The sequence below is a fragment of the Cheilinus undulatus genome, linkage group 17 (genome assembly GCF_018320785.1).
Source record: "Cheilinus undulatus linkage group 17, ASM1832078v1, whole genome shotgun sequence".
NCBI classification, from domain to species: Eukaryota; Metazoa; Chordata; class Actinopteri; order Labriformes; family Labridae; genus Cheilinus; species Cheilinus undulatus.
Window position 1 is genome coordinate 43,592,482 of NC_054881.1, and position 25,677 is coordinate 43,618,158.

At 41.1% G+C, this 25,677-nt stretch overlaps 1 protein-coding gene across 1 annotated transcript in view; it reads left to right on the forward strand.

The window, feature by feature from the left end:
* The first annotated feature begins 1,099 nt into the window (after positions 1–1,099).
* The window catches only part of slc27a6 (solute carrier family 27 member 6), a 35,286-nt gene continuing 10,708 nt past the window's right edge, over positions 1,100–25,677 (forward strand). Inside the window, exons 1-5 of the mRNA XM_041810506.1 lie at positions 1,100–1,652; positions 13,622–13,831; positions 16,979–17,137; positions 22,148–22,272; positions 25,267–25,461. Of these exons, the coding sequence (XP_041666440.1) occupies positions 1,166–1,652; positions 13,622–13,831; positions 16,979–17,137; positions 22,148–22,272; positions 25,267–25,461 (1,176 nt within the window). The 5' untranslated portion in view covers positions 1,100–1,165. The remainder of the gene's footprint in view (positions 1,653–13,621; positions 13,832–16,978; positions 17,138–22,147; positions 22,273–25,266; positions 25,462–25,677) is intronic.

Genomic DNA, 25,677 nt, shown 5'->3' on the forward strand with positions numbered 1-25,677 from the left:
CTACAACTGCTACTACTACTACTACTACTATTCAATTTAAATAGAAAGCCAAATAACTTTAATTTAGGGCAGTAGAAAATTCCTATATGACACATAAACAGTTCATTAATCTTATTCTTTGGAAATAATAAATAAACAAATACATAGCCTACATACATACCTACCTATATAAATAAATAAATAAATAAATGAATAAATGAATGAATGAATGAATGAATGAATGAATAGATAATAGATAGATGGATAAATAAATAAATAAAAATAAATAAATAAATAAATAAAGATAAATAAATTAACAAACAAGTAAATAAACGAATAACTAACTAACTAACTAAATGAATGAATGAATAAATAAATAAATAACAATTAACTAAATGAATGAATAAATAAATAAATAATAAATAACTAAATGAATGAATAAATGAATGAATGAATGAATGAATGAATGAATGAATAGATAATAGATAGATAGATAAAAATAAATAAATAAATAAATAAATAAAGATAAATAAATTAACAAACAAATAAATAAACGAATAACTAACTAACTAACTAAATGAATGAATAAATAAATAAATAATAAATAACTAAATGAATGAATAAATAAATAAATAATAAATAACTAAATGAATAAATAAATAAATAAATAATAAATAACTTAATTAATGAATAAATAAATAAATAATAAATAACTAAATGAATGAATAAATAAATAAATAATAAATAACTAAATGAATAAATAAATAAATAAATAATAAATAACTTAATTAATGAATAAATAAATAAATAATAAATAACTAAATGAATGAATAAATAAATAAATAATAAATAACTTAATTAATGAATAAATAAATAAATAATAAATAACTTAATTAATGAATAAATAAATAAATAATAAATAACTTAATTAATGAATAAATAAATAAATAGTAAATAACTAAATGAATAAATGAATGAATAGCTATCACAGAAAAGCGTAGAGAAAAGCTGAATCCCTGAAGAGCCTTGCTGCCGGCTCTTATTTTGAAGGTCTGCTGCTCCTGTTCCGGTGTGTTCCCGCCTGTTTGTCCCTCCCTGCCTCTGTTTATCACCTGAACATGTTGTTGCTCTCTCAGTCACCAGCTCAGCCTCCACCGACCCCTCGCTCCTCTCTCTCCCCGCAGACATGTCGCTGTCCCTGGGCTGGATCTCCGCGCTGTTCGCGGGCTTTTTCTCCGCGCATGTGCTCCAGACTCTGTGCTACCCGTACTTCTGGAGGGACCTTCTCTTCCTCCTGAAGGTGGTCCGTTACGGGCTGAAGATCGAGCTCTCCAAGCTCACCTCCTCCGTGCACACGGTGCTGGATCGGTTCGTGGAGCAGGCGCAGAGGATCCCCGACAGACCCTTCGTCATCTACGATGGAAGCGCGCACACGTACCGGGACGTGGACCTGCGCAGCAACAGGTTCGCTCAGGTGTTCTCTGAGCAGGTGAAGTTAAAGAGGGGGGACTGCGTGGCTCTGCTCATGAGTAACGAGCCGGACTTCCTGTGCGCCTGGTTCGGCTTGGCTAAGGCGGGCTGCTCGGTGGCTTTCCTCAACACCAACATCAAATCCAGGTCCCTGCTGCACTGCTTCAACTGCTGCGGAGCCAGGACCCTCATCGTGGGCTCAGGTAGGCGGCTCACCTGTGCATGACGTCACATGGTGTGTTCAGGGCCAGCGTTTGACTCATTTAGCTTGACATGACATTCAGAGATGTTTCTGAGGAAGAGGAGGGCTCTGAGGACAAACTGACAGATTTACCTGCTGGTTCCAGCAGCAAGAAAAGGTGAGATCCACCGACACCATCAGGGAGGGCCCACATGAAACAAGCCCGGAACGACTGTCAGAAAACCGCCGCACAGTTTCAACCAGACTGAAGGCTGAAGAAAAAGGCTCCATGTGACCCTCAGAGGTTTTATTGATCACGATCTTTAAAGTTCCTCTGCTTTATTTTCATCAGTCTGCTTTGATTTTAGCTGATATACAGAAATATAAACCTTGGTATGTGGCCGATCATCGCTCTGATCGATTATTGATGTCCATATGTGGCCAATCATCGCTCTGATTGATTATTGATGTCCATATGTGGCCGATCATCGCTCTGATCGATTATTGATGTCCATATGTGGCCGATCATCGCTCTGATCGATTATTGATGTCCATATGTGGCCGATCATGGCTCTGATCGATTATTGATGTCCATATGTGGCCGATCATCGCTCTGATCGATTATTGATGTCCATATGTGGCCGATCATCGCTCTGATCGATTATTGATGTCCATATGTGGCCGATCATCGCTCTGATTGATTATTGATGTCCATATGTGGCCGATCATCGCTCTGATCGATTATTGATGTCCATATGTGGCCGATCATGGCTCTGATCGATTATTGATGTTGATATGTGGCCGATCATCGCTCTGATCGATTATTGATGTCCATATGTGGCCGATCATCGCTCTGATTGATTATTGATGTCCATATGTGGCCGATCATCGCTCTGATCGATTATTGATGTTGATATGTGGCCGATCATCGCTCTGATCGATTATTGATGTTGATATGTGGCCGATCATCGCTCTGATTGATTATTGATGTCCATATGTGGCCGATCATCGCTCTGATCGATTATTGATGTCCATATGTGGCCGATCATCGCTCTGATCGATTATTGATGTCCATATGTGGCCGATCATCGCTCTGATCGATTATTGATGTTGATATGTGGCCGATCATCGCTCTGATCGATTATTGATGTCCATATGTGGCCGATCATCGCTCTGATCGATTATTGATGTCCATATGTGGCCGATCATCGCTCTGATCGATTATTGATGTCCATATGTGGCCGATCATCGCTCTGATCGATTATTGATGTTGATATGTGGCCGATCATCGCTCTGATCGATTATTGATGTTGATATGTGGCCGATCATCGCTCTGATAGATTATTGATGTCCATATGTGGCGATCATCGCTCTGAATTATTGATGTCCATAGTAACGGCGATCATCGCTTCTGATCGATTATTGATGTCCATATGTGGCGATCATGGCTCTTGATTGATTATTGATGTCCATATGTGGCCGATCATCGCTCTGATTGATTATTGATGTCCATATGTGGCGATCATCGCTCTGATCTGATGTCCATATGGCGATCATGGCTCTGATCGATTATTGATGTCCATATGTGGCGATCATCGCTCTGATCGATTATTGATGTTGATATGTGGCGATCATCGCTCTGATCGATTATTGATGTTGATATGTGGCGATCATCGCCTGATTGATTATTGATGTCCATATGTGGCGATCATGGCTCTGATCGATTATTGATGTCCATATGTGGCGATCATCGCTCTGATCGATTATTGATGTTGATATGTGGCCGATCATCGCTCTGATTGATTATTGATGTCCATATGTGGCCGATCATCGCTCTGATTGATTATTGATGTCCATATGTGGCCGATCATCGCTCTGATCGATTATTGATGTCCATATGTGGCCGATCATCGCTCTGATCGATTATTGATGTCCATATGTGGCCGATCATCGCTCTGATTGATTATTGATGTCCATATGTGGCCGATCATCGCTCTGATCGATTATTGATGTCCATATGTGGCCGATCATCGCTCTGATCGATTATTGATGTCCATATGTGGCCGATCATGGCTCTGATCGATTATTGATGTCCATATGTGGCCGATCATCGCTCTGATTGATTATTGATGTCCATATGTGGCCGATCATCGCTCTGATCGATTATTGATGTCCATATGTGGCCGATCATGGCTCTGATCGATTATTGATGTCCATATGTGGCCGATCATCGCTCTGATCGATTATTGATGTTGATATGTGGCCGATCATCGCTCTGATCGATTATTGATGTTGATATGTGGCCGATCATCGCTCTGATTGATTATTGATGTCCATATGTGGCCGATCATGGCTCTGATCGATTATTGATGTCCATATGTGGCCGATCATCGCTCTGATCGATTATTGATGTTGATATGTGGCCGATCATCGCTCTGATTGATTATTGATGTCCATATGTGGCCGATCATCGCTCTGATTGATTATTGATGTCCATATGTGGCCGATCATCGCTCTGATCGATTATTGATGTCCATATGTGGCCGATCATCGCTCTGATCGATTATTGATGTTGATATGTGGCCGATCATCGCTCTGATCGATTATTGATGTTGATATGTGGCCGATCATCGCTCTGATTGATTATTGATGTCCATATGTGGCCGATCATGGCTCTGATCGATTATTGATGTCCATATGTGGCCGATCATCGCTCTGATCGATTATTGATGTTGATATGTGGCCGATCATCGCTCTGATTGATTATTGATGTCCATATGTGGCCGATCATCGCTCTGATTGATTATTGATGTCCATATGTGGCCGATCATCGCTCTGATCGATTATTGATGTCCATATGTGGCCGATCATCGCTCTGATTGATTATTGATGTCCATATGTGGCCGATCATCGCTCTGATTGATTATTGATGTCCATATGTGGCCGATCATCGCTCTGATCGATTATTGATGTCCATATGTGGCCGATCATCGCTCTGATCGATTATTGATGTCCATATGTGGCCGATCATCGCTCTGATCGATTATTGATGTCCATATGTGGCCGATCATCGCTCTGATTGATTATTGATGTCCATATGTGGCCGATCATCGCTCTGATTGATTATTGATGTCCATATGTGGCCGATCATCGCTCTGATCGATTATTGATGTCCATATGTGGCCGATCATCGCTCTGATCGATTATTGATGTCCATATGTGGCCGATCATCGCTCTGATTGATTATTGATGTCCATATGTGGCCGATCATCGCTCTGATCGATTATTGATGTCCATATGTGGCCGATCATCGCTCTGATCGATTATTGATGTCCATATGTGGCCGATCATCGCTCTGATCGATTATTGATGTCCATATGTGGCCGATCATCGCTCTGATCGATTATTGATGTCCATATGTGGCCGATCATGGCTCTGATTGATTATTGATGTCCATATGTGGCCGATCATCGCTCTGATTGATTATTGATGTCCATATGTGGCCGATCATCGCTCTGATCGATTATTGATGTCCATATGTGGCCGATCATGGCTCTGATTGATTATTGATGTCCATATGTGGCCGATCATGGCTCTGATTGATTATTGATGTCCATATGTGGCCGATCATCGCTCTGATCGATTATTGATGTCCATATGTGGCCGATCATCGCTCTGATCGATTATTGATGTCCATATGTGGCCGATCATCGCTCTGATTGATTATTGATGTCCATATGTGGCCGATCATCGCTCTGATTGATTATTGATGTCCATATGTGGCCGATCATCGCTCTGATTGATTATTGATGTCCATATGTGGCCGATCATGGCTCTGATTGATTATTGATGTCCATATGTGGCCGATCATCGCTCTGATCGATTATTGATGTCCATATGTGGCCGATCATGGCTCTGATCGATTATTGATGTTGATATGTGGCCGATCATCGCTCTGATCGATTATTGATGTCCATATGTGGCCGATCATCGCTCTGATCGATTATTGATGTCCATATGTGGCCGATCATCGCTCTGATCGATTATTGATGTCCATATGTGGCCGATCATCGCTCTGATCGATTATTGATGTCCATATGTGGCCGATCATCGCTCTGATTGATTATTGATGTCCATATGTGGCCGATCATCGCTCTGATTGATTATTGATGTCCATATGTGGCCGATCATCGCTCTGATTGATTATTGATGTCCATATGTGGCCGATCATCACTCTGATTGATTATTGATGCCGATATGTGACCGATCATCGCTCTGATTGATTATTGATGTCCATATGTGGCCGATCATCGCTCTGATTGATTATTGATGTCCATATGTGGCCGATCATCACTCTGATTGATTATTGATGCCGATATGTGGCCGATCATCGCTCTGATTGATTATTGATGTCCATATGTGGCCGATCATCGCTCTGATTGATTATTGATGTCCATATTTGGCCGATCATCGCTCTGATCGATTATTGATGTCAATATGTGGCCGATCATCGCTCTGATTGATTATTGATGTCCATATGTGGCCGATCATCGCTCTGATTGGTTATTGATTATTGATGATTATCGATATCAGCTCTTTGTTTTACTGATAACCTCAGAGTCGCTTCCTCATCTCCAGCTCTTCCTCTGTGGCGTACTTTTAACTCTCCAAATGTTCTGTACAACACAATCTGATTGGCTAGAAGTCACATGACCACGTGTCCATCACCACTTTGGCCTGGCCGCCACAGACACAGGAAGTGTTTGGAATCTTGAGTTTTCCTGCGGCTGCTGCGTTTGCTCTGTGCCGTTTCTAATGCTGATCGATCGAAGGCTGAATTTTTTATTTTTCTTTTTTTTTCTTCATATTTTCGATCATTTATTTGTGCTTATGCCACGTTAAGTATATTTTATACATCATCATAAATGCATATTGGCTCCTATGATCTAAGGAGGCACCATCTTGGATTTTTGGCTGATATTTTTAGATGAATTTTAGCCGATGCTGATATTGATACTAGGTCTGGGTAATTAATCAAAAATCAGATTTAATCACAGCATGGCCTGCTACAACTTTCAAATCACAGAAGGGGCAGTATTTCCTTACCGTGAAACTTGTGTCAAAATACCGCTTTAAAACTTTTTTTGCAGTAGAGACATTATGCATTACATACCATGCAATTATTTAAGTGCCTTTTTTTTGGAATAGTCTACAAAAAAGCTACTTTCTTTATTTTTGTACTTTTTTTCTGATGAATGACATAAAAAATCACTCCCTTTAAGACAAAAATTCATATCCACTTTGCAATACGAGTCATAATCATCACAATTAGATTTTTTTTTTTTAATTGGTCAGCCCTTGTTTAATCTGATTTTGTGTTGCTTATAATATGGAGGTATTTTTTACTTTTATATAATAGAAAACACATAAAATAAGGAACTTGAGACACAATCGCATATCAAATCACGATCGAAATACTGGGGGGAAAAAATTATTTTCCCAAATCGTTCAGCCCTAATTGATACCAGTATTCAAACATATGTCAGACCTCAAACTTTAATTTATAAGGATGGACAAAGAAATAAACGACTTAAAACTCTCTAAAATTTAAAGATTGAGAATGAAGAAAAGAGAAACTCCTGCAGGTCTGTCAGTCAGCATTAAACTTTACAAACTTCAGAGTACAAATAATAAAATATAGTCCATACTCACAAAATATCAGTTTTTAACATCAGCAGAAATTCAGACATCTGCAGATACCAATATTTGGCTGATGATATTATACATCCCTACAATTATTGATTATTGATCTCATGAATTACTAATAATCAGTATCAGTCCTGAAAACCCAGATCAGCCTCTCCCCGGACAGACGTAGAAATCCAGAGCACCTAAAAAAGTGACTTTCCTTGTTTTTAGTGTCTGAACGTCGCTGAAATCTGTTGGGAACACGATGGGACCAGATTTGGTGAGGACAGGAGCCGCTATCAGGGATGAGGATGGGACTTCTGCTGATATCTGATATGTTAATATTTTAGCAGGTACCGGTATTTTAGGATTATTTATGTTTCTGGATTCTTTTACCGTTATTTATAGAGGAGGACAGTAGATGGAGTCCTGAACCCGGGCCGCCCGTCTACATGGGGGCGCCTGAAACCACCAGGCCTTCTGCACCTTTAATACTAATCCAAACGTATTCAGACCTGAACGTTCAGTCCTCCAGACAGACGTTAAAGTGGCTCAGGGCTGTCAGTCCAGACTAAAACTCACTTCTGTGTTTGTGCCGATATTCACAGATGATTTGCGCTGATTTAGAGCGAGTTTATTAATCGTAAATATCACATCTGCTGATGGCGATATCAGGCTGGTAGTATCGTACTCTGCTGTCCATCACTGACACAGCAGAGATTTGATTGTTTCTAACACATCTAAAGGAACAATGCGTCTTCTTTTTCTTTTTTAACTAAATAAAAGTCTAAAACTTTTGATTTTCTCTCGTTGAAGCAGTGGGATCATTTATGATGAACAAGTCTGAAAGTGTTCAGTGATAACAGCTGGAGGAGGATTTTCCCTGTAAATCAGCTGATTGAGTAACTGCAGCCATATTTGACATTTCTGATCCTTCCTCATTCATGAACGTCTGACTGAACTAATGATTATTTCACACATTAATAGATGATGGAGCCATGAAATGACTTTTATAAAACAGATTCTGTGCTCCTAAAGTTCACCACGATGTCTCTGGATGTCTGTAAAGATCTGTGTTCACTGCCAAAGATGAGGAAAAAACAAAAATGCAGACATTATGAGATTTATTTCTTAACTGAATAGGGATTGTCTTTGTAGTTATCCTTTGACAACAGATGAATATTTTCATTATTAGCAAAACAGAAAAATGAAACCTTATGTGTACATTAAAATTAATTTGTGCATTTAATAAAATAAACTGAATGTTATTCTATTATAATGTCAAAATACCAGAATTTTAGTGTGATTGTTGAACAGATCAAATCACTGATTACAGTTTGATGAACAGGAAGTCCTCGACGGCCAGTCCGGGGTTATTTCCTGTTTTTAATCACCAAAATTTGCCATCAAACTCCTGAACTCTGGATAGATTGCACAGATGTGTGGACGACCTTCAGTGCCAGTAAGTCAAAGCTAGAGCTGGGAAATCAGTCAAAAAATAATCTAAACCAACATTTAGAGCCTCTAACCCACAGAATTATTTCAGCTGACCCTGTAATTCTCTCTCTAACGCACCACTCCCTTAAAAACAAACTTCTGGCCGTGCAGATGAGAGGAAGCCTGCAGGAAACCCAAGAGAAGAAGAAGTAGTCATGTGACACCGTCCCATCCAGTCTGCTGAAACCCAAACACGGAGCAGACTGCAATATCAGTTATTTTCTACTTTTTATACAGCAGTATAAAAATAGTTTACTTTGGTAGACAGAAATACAAGTTTTTATTTTCTACTTTTCTTGGAAAATTTGACTTTTTACAAAAAATGTATTTAATCTGATGTGTTTTGATTTAAACAGTTTGAATAAATAACCATGAATCTGTGCAGGTTCCTTCAGGTATTAGTTTAAAGATAGGAAGTATTTTCAGAGCAGAGTCGGAGGTTGGAGGTGGAATAATCGTTCACTAATCGTAATCGAGGTAAAAAGTTTAATTATTGTGATTTTGATTTTTGCCATGATCGCCCCGCCCTAGTCAAAGCAGTAAATCACTCTGGGTTAGAAGTGTGAGACGTCTTTATGATTCTGTGGATATCTTTTCATGAAATCGCCCGTCTGTACTGCTTACGAAGTTTCACTGACATGAAGAGTGGAAGTAAGAATTGCCCGTACCGGTCGCTACAACAACAAAAGTAGAAGTCCCAGGTGTGAGGTCAGTTCTTATTTTCAGCCACCAAACACCGCAGACAAACTCCTTCACGCTGTCAGGAAAACATCAGCAGACGTTTAGAGCAGCAGTCTTAATGTCTTTTTTTAAGGTTTATTTCTGGGCCTTTCCATGCCTTTATTTGATAGTTAGGACAGTGGATAGACTCAGAAACAGGGAAGAGAGTGGAGAGACATGCGGTAAAGGGCCACAGTCCGGATTCAAACCCGGGCTGCCCGCGTACATGGGTAGTGCCTTAAACCACTCGACCATCTACGCTCCCAATTTCAACGTCTGCTTGACACCACAGCAACAAGGATCCAGTCTTCAGGGACTCATCTTCTTGCTCTGGATCCTCAGAATTGCAGGCAATCTTCATCACTGTCTAGATTGCACACACGTGTTGGGAACATGAATGCCAGTAACTCAGAACTGTAAAGGTCACCATGCTGGGTTCCTCATAAATTCACCGACACGCTGTCTGAGCGGCACAAGACGTTTCCAGCAGCACCAAAAAGGTCTTCATGCTTTCAGGCCAACGTCTGATTTGAGGCCTTAGACCTCCTCTATCGGCTAATTTCTGGTTTTATTGACCAAATACTGCAGAAAGTCTTTAAGCTGAACAGAATCATAGCAGCACCAAGAAGTGGCCGCTGTTTTCATTCAAGGATGCTGATTTCTGTTTTCATACTTTCACAACAAAACTCAAAGTTGTATTAAATTAAATATTGGTAAGTTTTTTCTTTAATCAACAAAAAAATGCAGGAAATCTCCTTCACACCGTCTCAGTGGTGGGAAATCACCAAAAAGCTGCCAAGTTTTCACATGCAATGATGTTAAAAACCTGGTTTGATCCAGCAGCATCAAAAATCAGAGTCCTAGACTCCCAGGGTTGTGAATTTATTTTTTTAACTGAGCACTAAATCACATAAATCTCTTCAACGACGTCTTAATTGCATGAAAACATCGTCAACAGAACCAAAAAGTTGTCGATGCGCTCATACAGAAATATCAGTAACCTTGTTTATGCAGCAAAAATCCAAATCCTAGACTCTTTTAATCACCAGATATGAAATGATACTTTTATTTTTGTACAATTGAAACTATTTTTGGAGTTAACTTCCAGTTTTGTTGGATTTATTTCTCTTTTATACATCACTTTATGAAATAGATTTGTCTTTAGAAGCTTTGATTATTCTTCCATCATTAATATTGACTGTTATTCTAAAACATGGGGCTGAAACAACCACAGCACCGTCCTGACAGCGTCTTCTGTTTAAATAGTGAATATTGCAGCTTGGATGTTGTTGATTTGAGACTGCTCAGTTTGATTGGGTAACTTCAGCGATTGCTCAACCTCAGACTCTAAAAGCTCCGACCCTCTAGATAAATGTTTAATCCTCAGGACATTTGGGGTAAATATGACATATCTGTTGAACCGTATTGACCCCGGCCCGTGTGTGAGCCGGAGATTCCTGCGTCTCTAGTTAATAAGATTGACCACGCTGCAGCCATGTGACAGCTGATCATTGCTCCACAAACAGGCGTGATGTTGGACAGAGGACGCTGTCCTCACTACAACCCGTCTGCAACAGGAGACGGATTCATGAGGATCTGAGCGCAGCAGAGCGGCCGCCGTACGTCAACATGTTCACCCTCTCTGTGACAGATGTGGGAGCGAGGGCCAGTCCTGTCGCCTCCCACTTAACCCTACGTTTAACTCCTCTGGTGGTGGGACGTCCCGCCTCTGGTTGAATGGAGATGGAGACTTTCCAGAGGCACACGTCAAACTCAGTTTTACAGGAAATCCCCAGAATTCCTTTGGATCAAGATTTGAAAATGATACAGCAGTCTAAAGAGGTGTCTCAGTGCATTCTGGTCCTTCTGAGATGGGACCAGCATTTCAGAAACTCTTTCCTCAAAGAAAAGTCCGGTATGTCTCGTCTGTTTCCGTACACGCAGTCGACTGCTGATGACGGATCAGGAGCTTAAAGGCTCGTCCCACACTGTTGAGACCGTTTCAAGAGACAAGAGGCCCCCGGGAATCTAGGGGCCCCTGGAGATCTAGGGGCCCTGGAGATCTAGGGGCCCCTGGAGATCTAGGGGCCCTGGAGATCTAGGGGCCCCTGGAGATCTAGGGGCACCTGGAGATCTAGAGGCCCTGGGGATCTAGGGGCCCTGGGGATCTAGAGGCCCTGGAGATCTAGGGGCCCTGGAGATCTAGAGGCCCTGGAGATCTAGGGGCACCTGGAGATCTAGGGGCCCTGGGGATCTAGGGGCCCTGGAGATCTAGGGGCCCAGATCAGGGTTATAAACAGAACTGAGCTGAAGTGTTTCTGCATAAAAGTTGATGTTGAAATGTTCTGCCTCTGCTGGTTTAGTCCCTCAGTTAATATTTTCCTGATGACTCTCTGGTCTCAGTCTCTAGTTTCAGGTCTTCATTAACGGCAGAATGCTCATTTAGTTAATTATGGTCCCATTTAGAGACGAAGAGACCAAGAAGAAGAGGAGGAGTCAGAGCAGGGCTACCTGACACCATGCTGCTGTTTTACCCACATCTGTTCATTCTTTATGGTTAGAGCAACCTTTGACCTAAAATAGCCTCCCACTTTATATCACATCGATCCATCCATCCATCCATCCATCCATCAACCATCCATCCATCCATCATCAATCATCCATCCATCCATCCATCCATCCATCCATCATCAATCATCCATCCATCCATCCATCATCAATCATCCATCCATCCATCCATCCATCCATCCATCAACCATCCATCCATCCATCATCAATCATCCATCCATCCATCCATCCATCCATCCATCCATCCATCCATCCATCATCCATCATCCATCCATCCATCCATCCATCCATCAACCATCATCAATCATCCATCCATCCATCCATCCATCATCCATCATCCATCCATCCATCCATCCATCCATCCATCCATCAACCATCATCAATCATCCATCCATCCATCCATCCATCATCCATCATCCATCATCCATCCATCCATCCATCCATCCATCCATCCATCAACCATCATCAATCATCCATCCATCCATCCATCCATCCATCATCCATCATCCATCCATCCATCCATCCATCATCAATCATCCATCCATCCATCCATCCATCCATCCATCAACCATCCATCCATCCATCATCAATCATCCATCCATCCATCCATCCATCCATCCATCCATCATCCATCATCCATCCATCCATCCATCCATCCATCCATCCATCATCCATCCATCTACTTCCAAATAAGGAAGTTTTATCCCCACTGATGTTTAGACCAACCTGAATATATAAAACTCTCTTCTTCTATCATTTCTTTTATGATTTAGGAGATTTATATTTCCTGTGACCCATAAGGCCTGAATGTCCCTCAGCAGGTGTGAGTGTGTCTTATTGTTTGTTTGTTTTTTTATCAGCCCTGTGATTGGCTGGTGACCAGTGCAGGCTGGGCTAGGCTCCATCCCGGGATCAGAGGTGTAGATAACGGATTGAAGGATGGAAACAGGATCTAAAAACATTATTTAGAAAAAACCACAGAGAAAAACAGAATGGTAAAAGGTTAGGACCTCATCAGTCCCTGGTAGCTCCGTCTGAACTTCTCCTCTTCCTCCTGCTCTCTTTGACTCTTAGACCATGTAGACTGAATGAACCTCATGCTTGTCTGAAGACTTTAAACTACTGATGAGGACCATAGACATTAGGAAATGTTTACTGAGTGAATAAATCACAGCCTGGCTCCATTAAAATGTGGTTGATTTAGGTGTGTTTACCTTCCTCCTCACTAGAGGACTCCCTGTACCATAACTGCTATATTTAAATCTCTTCATATTCTCTGCTCACGACCTCACGGCCGAGGTTAACGGCATCAGTTGGCTGGGTGTGTAATTTCAGTGATTGAGGGATATATTTACTCTCTCAGACTGGCCTCTAGAGCTTCTACTACCCTCTTTATGACACTAGCATGTATTATCTATCTGTATTATTATTAGCCTCCTGTCTGCTCTCATATCTCTGTTTGTTTACAGCCCAGATTAAAACTGTCTGCTGTTTTATTTAAATGTGTGTTTGTCTCAGATTTATTGGACAGTCTGGACGGCGCCCTGACCACGCTGCTGGACGATGACATCCAGGTGTGGGCGGTGAAGAGCCAAACGGAGCACAGGCGGGTGAACACGCTGCTGGATAAGGTCGACGCCGCGTCCGATAAGCCCGTCCCTGCAGCATTACGAGCCGCCACCTCCCTGAAAGCCGCCACCCTCTACATCTTCACCTCCGGGACCACAGGTCAGTCAGGGAGCGGAGGGTTTGGATTTTGAAGTCAGACGTTCAGGATCCTGCAGCATTAATGGTATATTTATATTTATGATTATATTTCACAGCTGTTTTCTGTAGTCTACAGTCTATGGACTGAATTCTGGATTTAGACTGTTAGAAAGTTTTTCACAGAGACTGTAGAAAGAATTGGACGTCGGTCGTCTGCTTACGATAGGCCGACTCAAACAGCTCTTGAAGCCAATGGAGGCTTTCATATTGAAATCACAGTCTCAACTGAACTTTGGATCAACCTAACGCCCCGCCCACTAAGCGGACTTCCTGTCAGCTGGCTAGCTAGCATTCTAGAAACGTAGCGACTGACTAGATTCAGATCCATGTAAAATGTCTGTTTTTAATCCCTTTTTAACCTAAACTGTCCCGCTCTGGTTCCTCTATTGCTGTTGTCTTTATAATTTTCTGATAGTTTTCTGGTTTCACTGCTAGCCCACTTGCAGTTTTTGCTGTAATTCTGCATAAATGGCTCTGTGGTTTGTGACAGGTTGAGGATTAAAACGTCTTATTTCTCTGTGCGGTCGTTCAGTGATAATTATGAAGGGTTTTTTGCTTGGAATTTCAGCATTTTGTTAACACTGTGGTGAACAATAATTGAGAAAATAGGCTGTTGTGTTTGCAGCTTGTTTCTCTGCTCCTACAGGCACAAAGACTGTTTATTCAGACTAACACAACTAAAACAAATATGTGAGGAAAATACACTTTCTGTGAGATATTTACCAGAAGATTTATGAATGTTATATTTAAATAAGCCCTGATTTCTTCAGTATAAGTGTGCATCCTTATAGAGGCACATAGAGTTTTTATTTAATAATATTAAAGTGTTGAATATATTGAATGTAAAGAGTGTGTGAGTGTAAATGAAGCTGTTTCTCTACAGGCTGACTGTATTCCCGTGGTCGTGCAGGTAACAAACGGAGTAAACAGACGTTTGGTTTCTCTCCATGGACTCGTTCATGTTCCCCAGAGGAAGCTTTGACTCTTTCCGGGGTGTTCTTTGGCTGTTTGGAGGTTTTTAACCCCTCGATGACTCAGCTGCTCAGTAGGAGAAATTTAACCAGAATTTCCACTCACATAAACACTTTTGTTTTCAGTCAATTTTGGGAAAAGTTGAGTTTTTCTGACCTAAATTCATCCTGTGGCCTGATCGCGGTCTGACACGTCCTCCCATTGATAAGAAATGTGATGGATCACCAACACCAGCTGCTTTCTCCTAAATAATCCTTTTCTATGCGTGACTTGAACCGTCTCCGTGGGGGTGTCCCAACCTTTCTGAAATCTAAAAACTGTCATGGCTGCATGGTTAGTTTTCATCGGTTTCTGACTCCAACGTGACATCTCCTCTGACAGAGCCTGGGTCACGCTGTCATAATGTTTTCATTCATATACGTGGAATTATTGAGTTTGATAAGACGGGTTAGAATTGAGCGTGAGATCAGCGTGTACAGAGACACTGACGGCCTGTTAGGAGAGGAAGAGTTTACCCCGTCAGAACAGAAATTCTTCTACTTCACTGGCGCCACTTTCTTCATCACAAGAGCATCGACATTCTGACCTGAACTGGAGCTTTAAACACAAGGAGAGCTTTTTAGACTCAGTGAGAGGGTTCAAAGCGGGTCAACATGGAGGCCATCAGAGGGTCAAAGGGCACAGAGTGGTTTTATAATGTTCACAGGAGGAAAGGAGGATAAAAAACTGATTTTAGGTGTTATTGGTTTAAATGCCTCCACACTGGCAGCAGCCAGGATCAGAGCAGTTCATAGTCCACATGTTCATAGGGATGCAGCGGTCCAAAGCTACTGAACCATTCCCAGGTCTGATATCGGCACCAGCCAAGCACTAAATTGTTTTTCCATTTGGCAGGTACATTTTTGCACCTTGTGTTTAGTACCAGAATAGTTTCATATTTGACAATCCTGAGTTTAAATCCCGTTTTCTGCAGCTCTGTCTCCGCTCCACTACTCAAACGATTGCACGGCTGCAGCCCAGAGGTCTCTGGTCTCTCACGCTCTTCTGTTGACGTTGCACCAAGTCCTCATCGGTGCAAGCAAGCATCGTCGACAAAATCAGTCCAGTTCCACTGATCCCCACTGTAGTTTCCTGACAGCAAAGTTTTCCTTCTGTCAGGTGAGGAACATGAAAAGAAGGAGATGAGAAGGTATCAGGAGCGTCAGAGAGGGACATTTTCTTCATTTTCTTTCCCATACCTCACTCAAAGAGCTTTTCAAAAAGGAGATAGCTGTGCATTGATGACTCCCTCATCTTTTGAATGTTATGTACTCGGGCTGAGATCTACAAACAAGGCTCTGTGGCGCTCATTGAGTCAGTCAGAGTCTTTGGGACCTTGGTCTTCCTGGTCTTACTGTGGCCTGGATGCTGACTGATGGCCAGAAGGGCCAGCTAGAGTCTGCTCAAACGTCCCTTTGGTGCATGTCTGGGTATCGTTGTTAGACCGTGTGTCTAATTCTGACATTCTCTGGGGAACGCGTCAGCGTCAGACAGCTGATGGACACGGGAGCAGCAGCTGTGCTGTACCGGCACCTGCTGCGCTCTCATGTGGGTTGGACCGGGCCTCAGGGGCGACTGCATGCATCATGGAGGGGTCAGCTAGGAGGATACCTGGGCCTGATGAGGATGGTCACCAATGATGGCCAGTCTAAAGGGATTATGCTGCAAGCGAGAGGCATCAAACACAAGAGAAACCGGCGCACAGGGCGACGTTACAGGATGACGTTTTCTCTGTCAACAGAGTTTCTAGAAATCTTTACTCTGAAGGAGATTAACTAAAGGAGTGTTTTCAGTCATCTAACATGATGTAGGGCGTGGAGGGAGGGTCAAAACACACAGAAAAACCTCCATATTCAAAAGCGCCTGCTTACATGTGGACAACCTGAAAACACACTGCCTTTAACCTCGGCTATCACTGGCATAAAAATAAGAAAGGATTAAAAACCTGTTCAATGTAGGATTTAAGTCTACGTGTAACGAACGGACCAGCCCAAATCAGAAAGCCTCCGGCCTTCAAACATCCGTGCAGTTTAGAAGGACATAAATATTGTATTTCCGTGTTCAGCATCATGTAATTCAGCATTTTTGTGTCCTCAGGTCTCCCTAAAGCCGCAGTGATCACCCACCTGCAGAGTCTGAAGGCGGCGGCGGGTTTTTGGGCGTTTGGTGTGACGGAGAAAGATGTGATGTACGTACCTCTGCCGCTCTACCACAGCGCCGCCTCGCTGATCGGGATCGGAGGAACCATAGAGCTGGGTAAGTGCTGACTCTGCATCAAGTCTTTAAATGCATCAGTGCTGTCAGGTCGGAAATGCATCTGTGATTAAAATGGACAATATTCTGAGATAATCCATAAATCAGGACTCCACGCTCATGGTCAAAATCTAGAAAATAATGATGGTTTAAAAGAGCCTATTTCTAAACTCAAAACATGTAAATATGAAGTAGCATAAAAAATCAAACCCTGATGTTTTTAAAGTACTGCTTTAAATAACTTCATGTTTACAAAAAATAAAAGATTTTCCTTTGTTCACAATAAAAATACTTTATTAATGCAGAAATAACTGCAGCACTTCATGCCGTTATGTAATCTCCAAGCCTCAATCAGGCAGAGTAAATCTGAGATGGTAGCTCTCATAGATCTGCTGCGGGAGCCGTCTATTTACTGGACAATAACTCATCTGACTCTTCAGTTCTGAAGTCAAACATCACTAAACTTCACACACTGAGCCTGCATCCATTCATGCATTTACGCCATCACTGTCACAGCGCCCCCTGCTGCCAAATCAATATTTCGTTATCATGACTTTTTGCTAAAACATGATTTTAAATACTCAGCCTCCACACACCTTTTAGCCTAGACCCACCATCTTTGGCCTGCATATGCACCATGACTTCACCTAAAAATCACCCTCCAGGACCCAGATCCCCACAGGAAGTCCACCAGCCTCATTAACATTTCAAAATAAGACTTTTTGGATGGTGCTGGATAAAGGAAAGTGAAGAAGAAAGATTTTCTCAGCCCCTCCTGTCCGTTTCTACACGAGCATCATCAGGTAATAAATGATGGAGCAGACGTGAAAACTCATGCAGGATATTTAGGCTAATATTTACATTTTTAAAAAGTTGGGTTTGTGTTTCACAAAAATAAAGATAACTTAATGACAAAGAGGTGATCTAATCTAACAGCTGCATGGAGGCACACCCCTCTGCACTCCTTCTCCTCTTCATTTTTAGACTTTTTCCAGAATGTTGTGAAAGTCTGTGTTCAGTTTTTCTGGATCTTGATCCTGATGCATGTAGAGATGGGCCGCCCTGGGAGGGAATATACATGACAGCCTGGACTCTCATTCACAGCCTCACAGGCTGAAGTATACAGGTGTGTAGGGGAGGACGCTTGCAGGTAAAGGTGTTCATGGGTTCAAGGCGTGATGTTGAAAGTTTGACTCCAACAGGACCGACTCGTTCTGCAGGTCGGGGAAAGTTTTCATCACTTAAGGAATGAAAACGAAGCGTGAGCCCCAGACTGTTCAAACAGATGATGATAGTGGAGGAAATCCTGCAGGCTGGAAGAGGAGAGGAGCAGCAGGTGGGCAGGTCGGACAGGTGTGTTAGAACCCAAGATCAGGAAGCAGACGAGGCGAGGAGGGACGGCCACGCCCGAACACAGACGCACAAAGAAACACAAAGAAGTATGCAAAGGTAGAAGAACGAAGGAAACTCAAGAAAACTCTGAGGCTGAGCGGTTCTTTCTGCTCAGGAGGATCCCTGATGAATAAAACCACCTGACAGTGTCCTGGTCTTCATGAACCCTTTTACTGCCTCCTTTAGAGCCGAAGCAGGGTTTTCTGGACCAACATTCACGGTGGACAGAGGAGGGAGAGTGTAGAGAACAGAACACGTACTCTAGACAGGGTTTCTGCACATCCTTATAAAGACCTATATATGCTTGAATCATATTCTTTAAACTGAAGGCCTTAAAAACTCGTATTTTTACTTGTGAGTGGTCTCGAGTTTGAGTAAGGTTAAGTCTAATGAAGAACAAGGCGGTTAATAAGGGGGGTAAAGGGGAGATCCATGGAGGTCAGGGTCCATGTTTAAGTGAAGCTATAATAATCATATTAATATTCAACCTCAATAATTACCTCTCATATTAAAGCAACAAAATGGAGTTCTATTTATGCAGCAGTTAAATAAAGCCTTGAAAATGTAAACCACTTTTCTTAACACAGAAAGCTCTTTATTTCTGTTTTCAGTGAAGATCGGGCACATTCAGAAACTAATGTCAGACTTTATGGCTAAGCCCTGATGTGACCACAGGTCAGGATGTCTGAGAATAAAGTAGAAGGACCTGGAATAATATGAGGGACTGATTATTAATAATCACAAAGAAGAGGAAGGACAAGTGAAAACTGATGAAAATGTGTTACAGATGGTGAAACTTGACAGAAAAAAGTGGTGAAAAGAAGTTAAAGAGTTGCAAAAATGGGTAAAAGGAGAAACAGATTGGTTAAAAGAAACAGAAATTAGTTTAAGAAAGGCACAAAGAGTCAAAAATGGGCAGGAAAATGGTGAAAAGCAGATAAAAAGTCTAAAAACGGTCAAATTTGGAAAAATGGGCAAAATGGGTTACAGAGGCAAAGATTAAAAAATGCAGTAAAAAGTGGCTTAAAATTGGCAGTTAAGAGTTGAATGGGTTAAAAGGTAGCAAGAATACGTCAAGTTGGCAAAAGTGGGCAAAAAGGGTCAAAACTGGGGCAACAGTGGGGTAAAGGTGTCAAAAATCAGGGGGAAGAAAATTGGTTAAAGTAGCAACAATGGGTTACAGATGCCAGAAAGGGCAAAAACTGAGAAATGGGTAAAAAGAGGTTGTGGCAAAAATGAGTTACAGAGGCAAAAAGGACAAAAAGAAAAGATTGGGCTGCTGAAGAACTAAAATGGTTTAAAAGTAGTAAAAAGTGGGTTCACTTCAAAATAATGGGGTGGAGAAAAGCTGCTAAAAAGTAGCAAAAATGGGTTAAAGTGGCGATTATGTGGAAAACAAGGACTAGAGCAGTGAAATGGGTTAACATTTGCAAAAATGTCAGGAGCCATCTGGGTTTATCAGGGTCCAGTCTCTGGGTTTATCAGGGTCCAGTCTCTGGGTTTATCAGGGTCCAGTCTCTGGGTTTATCAGGGTCCAGTCTCTGGGTTTATCAGGGTCCAGTCTCTGGGTTTATCAGGGTCCACTCTCTGGGTTTATCAGGGTCCAGTCTCTGGTTTATCAGGGTCCAGTCTCTGGGTTAATCAGGGTCCAGTCCCTGGTTTACCAGGGTCCAGTCTCTGGGTTTATCAGGCTCCAGTCTCTGGGTTAATCAGGGTCCAGTCCCTGGTTTATCAGGGTCCAGTCTCTGGTTTATCAGGGTCCAGTCTCTGGTTTATCAGTGTCCAGTCTCTGGTTTATCAGGGTCCAGTCTCTGGGTTTATCAGGGTCCAGTCTCTGGGTTTATCAGGGTCCAGTCTCGGGTTTATCAGGGTCCAGTCTCTGGGTTTATCAGGGTCCAGTCTCTGGGTTTATCAGGGTCCAGTCTCTGGGTTTATCAGGGTCCAGTCTCGGGTTTATCAGGGTCCAGTCTCTGGGTTTATCAGGGTCCAGTCTCTGGGTTTATCAGGGGCCCACCTAAGTCTGTGGGCAGGGCTAACCAATAAAAATAGGTCTGAAGGAGCTCTTTTCTCTACGTCTGCCTACTAAAGGCTTTGACTCTGAAGGTCCTTCACTCCTTCTCCACATTCTCTGATGACAGAAGATTCGTTGGAGAATTCTCTCATTATTAGCCAATCAGATGCATCCGTAGACATTTACACGCCATGGATGGAGCCTTCTGAGGTTTGGTGCGTTGCCCAACGACACATGGACATGGGAAAGCAAAGATCTCCAGAGCTCCACATGCTCATTGATCATCTTTCAGTGAGGCTCTGGTCCAAACTCCTCTGATCAATAGCAGAGATTGATTATGTTTGAGTATGGAGGCCTGGACGTCCCAGCGTTGTTTTTTAGTTCATCGAGGTCAGAGTTAAATACCCAGAAGTGATTTTCTTGGCAGGCTGACGGTCACTCAGTCCAGCCTGTGGTTACCAAACCGTGTTCCCCTTTGACGCTGTTTCACTCTGACTGGCAGCTTAATGAGGCTTCAGAGACGTGGACACTGGGCTATTATGGAGCTCATAATTATCTTTCATTACGGCTGTTTCTCCCCTCAGACAGAGAGCAACAGCTCAGAGCTTCATGGTAGTCTCTATGAGGGCCAGGCTGATCCAGACTGACTCAGCTCTCTTATTGATCCGTCCTCGTTTTCTGTTCCAGATGATACCAAAGGTGACGGTTCATCGTCCTTCAGCTCACAGACGGAGGCTGGTGTCCCCACAGTCTGATGTGATGAAATATCTAAATCTTTGTTGACGTTTGTCCCATAAAGCCTTTAGAGCATCGCCATGGGGCGCCCCGTGACGTCAGGACGAGTCCTGCAGAGCTTCAGGGACTAGAGACGGGCTCAGAGTCAGCATGAAGGTCTGAAGCATGACTGAAAATACACCTCACCTCTGCAAATACCTGAGATTTATTCTGATTATATATATACCTGCTACCTCCTCAACAGTGACAGCCGTAGCTGGGCGTATTTAGTTCTTCGCGTTCAGTCAGTCTGCTAATGCTGGTTTAACTGGACTCCTGTCCCAGTATATCTGCACCATGAGGGAGGTCCATGTATGGACCAAAGAATGCCACAAAGCTGTGTTTGTACATAAGAGTGAATCATTCAGGGAGAGGAAGTGGAAAAAATGAGTTAAAGGTGATAAAAATGGGATTAAACATTGGTTAAAAGCAGCAGCACTGGGTGACAAAAGCAGAAATGCATCAATAGTGGTGAAAAAGGAGGTGAAAAGTAGTGACAGTGCAAACATTAGGTTAAAGGAACTAATAGTTGGTTAATGAAAGGCAAAAAAGTGGCAAAAATAGGTGGGAAACGGTGAAAAGATGTCTAATCTAGTAAAATGGGTTACAGAGGCAGAAAGTGGAAAAATGTTTAAATGGGCAGCTAAAGTGTTGAAAGGGTTAAAAAGCAGCAAGAAAAAAGGTTAAAAGTGGCAAAAAGAGGTAAAAATTATTTTAAAATGTCCCAAATGGTTGAGAAAATACCAGAATCCTTCCAAGGAGGTCTCATCATCCTTATTTTTAAAAGAATGAAAATAAAGATGCCATCGTTTCCTCGTCTGTCTTTTCTCTGGTAGGAGCGACCTGCATCCTGAAGAAGAAGTTTTCAGCCTCTCAGTTCTGGAGCGACTGCAGAAAATACAACGTGACGGTTTTCCAGTACATCGGAGAACTCTGCAGATATCTCTGCAACCAGCCCAAGGTAATACTCTTTATATTCACATTTACATTATTCACATTTACATTATTCACATTTATATTATTCACATTAATATTATTCACATTTACATTATTCACATTTATATTATTCACATTTATATTATTCACATTTACATTATTCACATTTATATTATTCACATTTATATTATTCACATTTATATTATTCACATTTAAAATATTCACATTTACATTATTCACATTTATATTATTCACATTTATATTATTCACATTTACCTTATTCACATTTACATTATTCACATTTACATTATTCACATTTACATTATTCACATTTATATCATTCACATTTACATTATTCACATTTACATTATTCACATTTACATTATTCACATTTATAATCTTCACATTTACATTATTCACATTTACATTATTCACATTTATATCATTCACATTTACATTATTCACATTTACATTATTCACATTTATATTATTCACATTTACATTATTCACATTTATATTATTCACATTTATATTATTGACATTTTTATAATATTCATATCTATTTTATTCACATTTATAATATTCACATTTATATTATTGACATTTTTATAATATTCATATCTATTTTATTCACATTTACATTATTCACATTTACATTATTCACATTTACATTATTCACATTTATAATCTTCACATTTACATTATTCACATTTACATTATTCACATTTACATTATTCACATTTATATTATTCACATTAATATTATTCACATTTACATTATTCACATTTATATTATTCACATTTATATTATTCACATTTACATTATTCACATTTATATTATTCACATTTATATTATTCACATTTACATTATTCACATTTACATTATTCACATTTACATTATTCACATTTATATCATTCACATTTACATTATTCACATTTACATTATTCACATTTACATTATTCACATTTATATTATTCACATTTAAAATATTCACATTTACATTATTCACATTTATAATCTTCACATTTACATTATTCACATTTACATTATTCACATTTATATCATTCACATTTACATTATTCACATTTACATTATTCACATTTACATTATTCACATTTATATTATTCACATTTTTATAATATTCATATCTATTTTATTCACATTTATAATATTCACATTTATATTATTGACATTTTTATAATATTCATATCTATTTTATTCACATTTACATTATTCACATTTACATTATTCACATTTACATTATTCACATTTATAATCTTCACATTTACATTATTCACATTTATATTATTCACATTTACATTTTTCACATTTATAATCGTCACATTTATAATCTTCACATTTATATTATTCATCTTTTTATATTATTCACATTTATAATATTCACATTTATATTATTGACATTTTTATAATATTCATATCTATTTTATTCACATTTATAATATTCACATTTATATTATTGACACATTTATAATATTCATATCTATTTTATTCACATTTATAATATTCACATTTATATTATTGACACATTTATAATATTCATATCTATTTTATTCATATTTATAGTATTCACAGTCCCTCTTTACTTTGGTAAATTTCCATTAGTCATGGTCATCTTTAAGGTTTTCCTGTAGTTTTAACATTCTGGCTCCTTGGCAGTGAGAATAAAGTGAACATGGCCCTCTCAGAGACTAAATTGCCCGTCTCTGCCGTAGAGCCCTCTGCTTCTGTAGCTGCTTTTCTTGCTGCTCATTGCATGGTTCACTGCTGGGCTTCTTTCCTCTCAGCTGGTAAATCTGACTTCTTCTTTATGTTTATTAACTCACAGTAAACCACTGGTCAGTGGAAATCTTTGTTTTCTTCTCTACTTAGATCTGTTTGTCTCTTCTGTTATTCCTGTCATTATGTAATTATGACCCAACATCAGAACCAGCCTCTCATTGGCTCAGGTTCAGGTCTAAGTCCAGGTCCTGGTCCGGTTCCAGGTCCTGGTCAGACATGGGAACTTCATGAATGAGAGAGAGTCCCATCAGAGTGATGGAAGCCTCTCTGAGTGTCCTCCTCTTACAGTGGAGGATCCTGGTGAACAGTCAGAGAAACGTTGAGCAGGACGGTGATAGGAGACAAGCAGAGGCTTTGTCTGAGCGTTAGGATCCTCCCGTGGTCTACACAGACGCACGCAGAGCGAGGGCAGGGCCCGTCCTCGTCAGACTCAAAGTCCTCTTTGTTTCTCAGCTGTTATTTGGCCGTGTGGGCGGCGGGGACACGGAGGGGGCGATGGCCTGGACTGTCCTCTGAGCTGATTGGTGGAGTAAGGATGTGGACGGGGACACGTACGACGACTCATTTATCAGCCGTGTGCACGCGTGCATGAAGATTCATTACTGTTGGTGATCAAAGACGCAGAAACAAAGAAGTCTTTAAACTGAGGACCAAATACCAGCAGGAGACACAGAAGTCTGGTTTCATGTTTTTATGCCTCCATGTCTGTGATCGCTGCAGGCTCCATGTTCTAAGTTCTCCGTCTGTCCGTCTGCAGGCTCCATGTTCTAAGTTCTCCGTCTGTCCGTCTGCAGGCTCCATGTTCTAAGTTCTCCGTCTGTCCGTCTGCAGGCTCCATGTTTTTAGTTCTCCGTCTGTCCGTCTGCAGGCTCCATGTTTTTTATTCTCCGTCTGTCCGTCTGCAGGCTCCATGTTCATACCCTGGTCTTAAACCTAACACCCCTAGAACACCCATCCTGGATTTCTTGGCCCTTACAGACCCCCAATAACACAGACGGTTTATTTAGATATCAGCAATCATGTGAAACTTTTCTGTCCTCAGCTTTTACAGAAGATTGAACCCTAACTCTTTAAAGGCTCATAAATTGCTTGTTTTTTTGTTTATCATGATGTATGCACATAGGAGACATATTTAGATCTAAATCATTAAAAACCATCTAAATGAACCCTCTAATAGTGACTGTCTGGTGTGCTGACGTCTTTCTTTCTCCCTCCATAGTCGGATCAGGATAAAAACCACCGGGTGGTGATGGGCGTGGGGAACGGGCTGCGGCCGGACGTCTGGAGGGAGTTTCAGAGACGCTTTGGGGACATAAAGATGTGCGAGGTGTACGGATCGACAGAGGGAAATCTGTGCTTCATGAACCACATCGGAAAAATCGGGACAGTGGGACGCTCCAACTTCTTCTACAGGGTGAGACATGGGGCGGGCAGCTTCATCCTGATCATCTGAACGGTTTGGTTGAACATTTATCAATTATGCAAGAACAGAACAAATCTATCATGGCTGTATTGATTTTTTAAACACTCAGATTTGCCAGCGAGTTGGTTTAATGGAGCGCCAGCATGAGGGGAGGAAATCTGTGCCAGGAAATGGAAAAATCCTTTCAAAATAAAGTCCAGTTTAAAA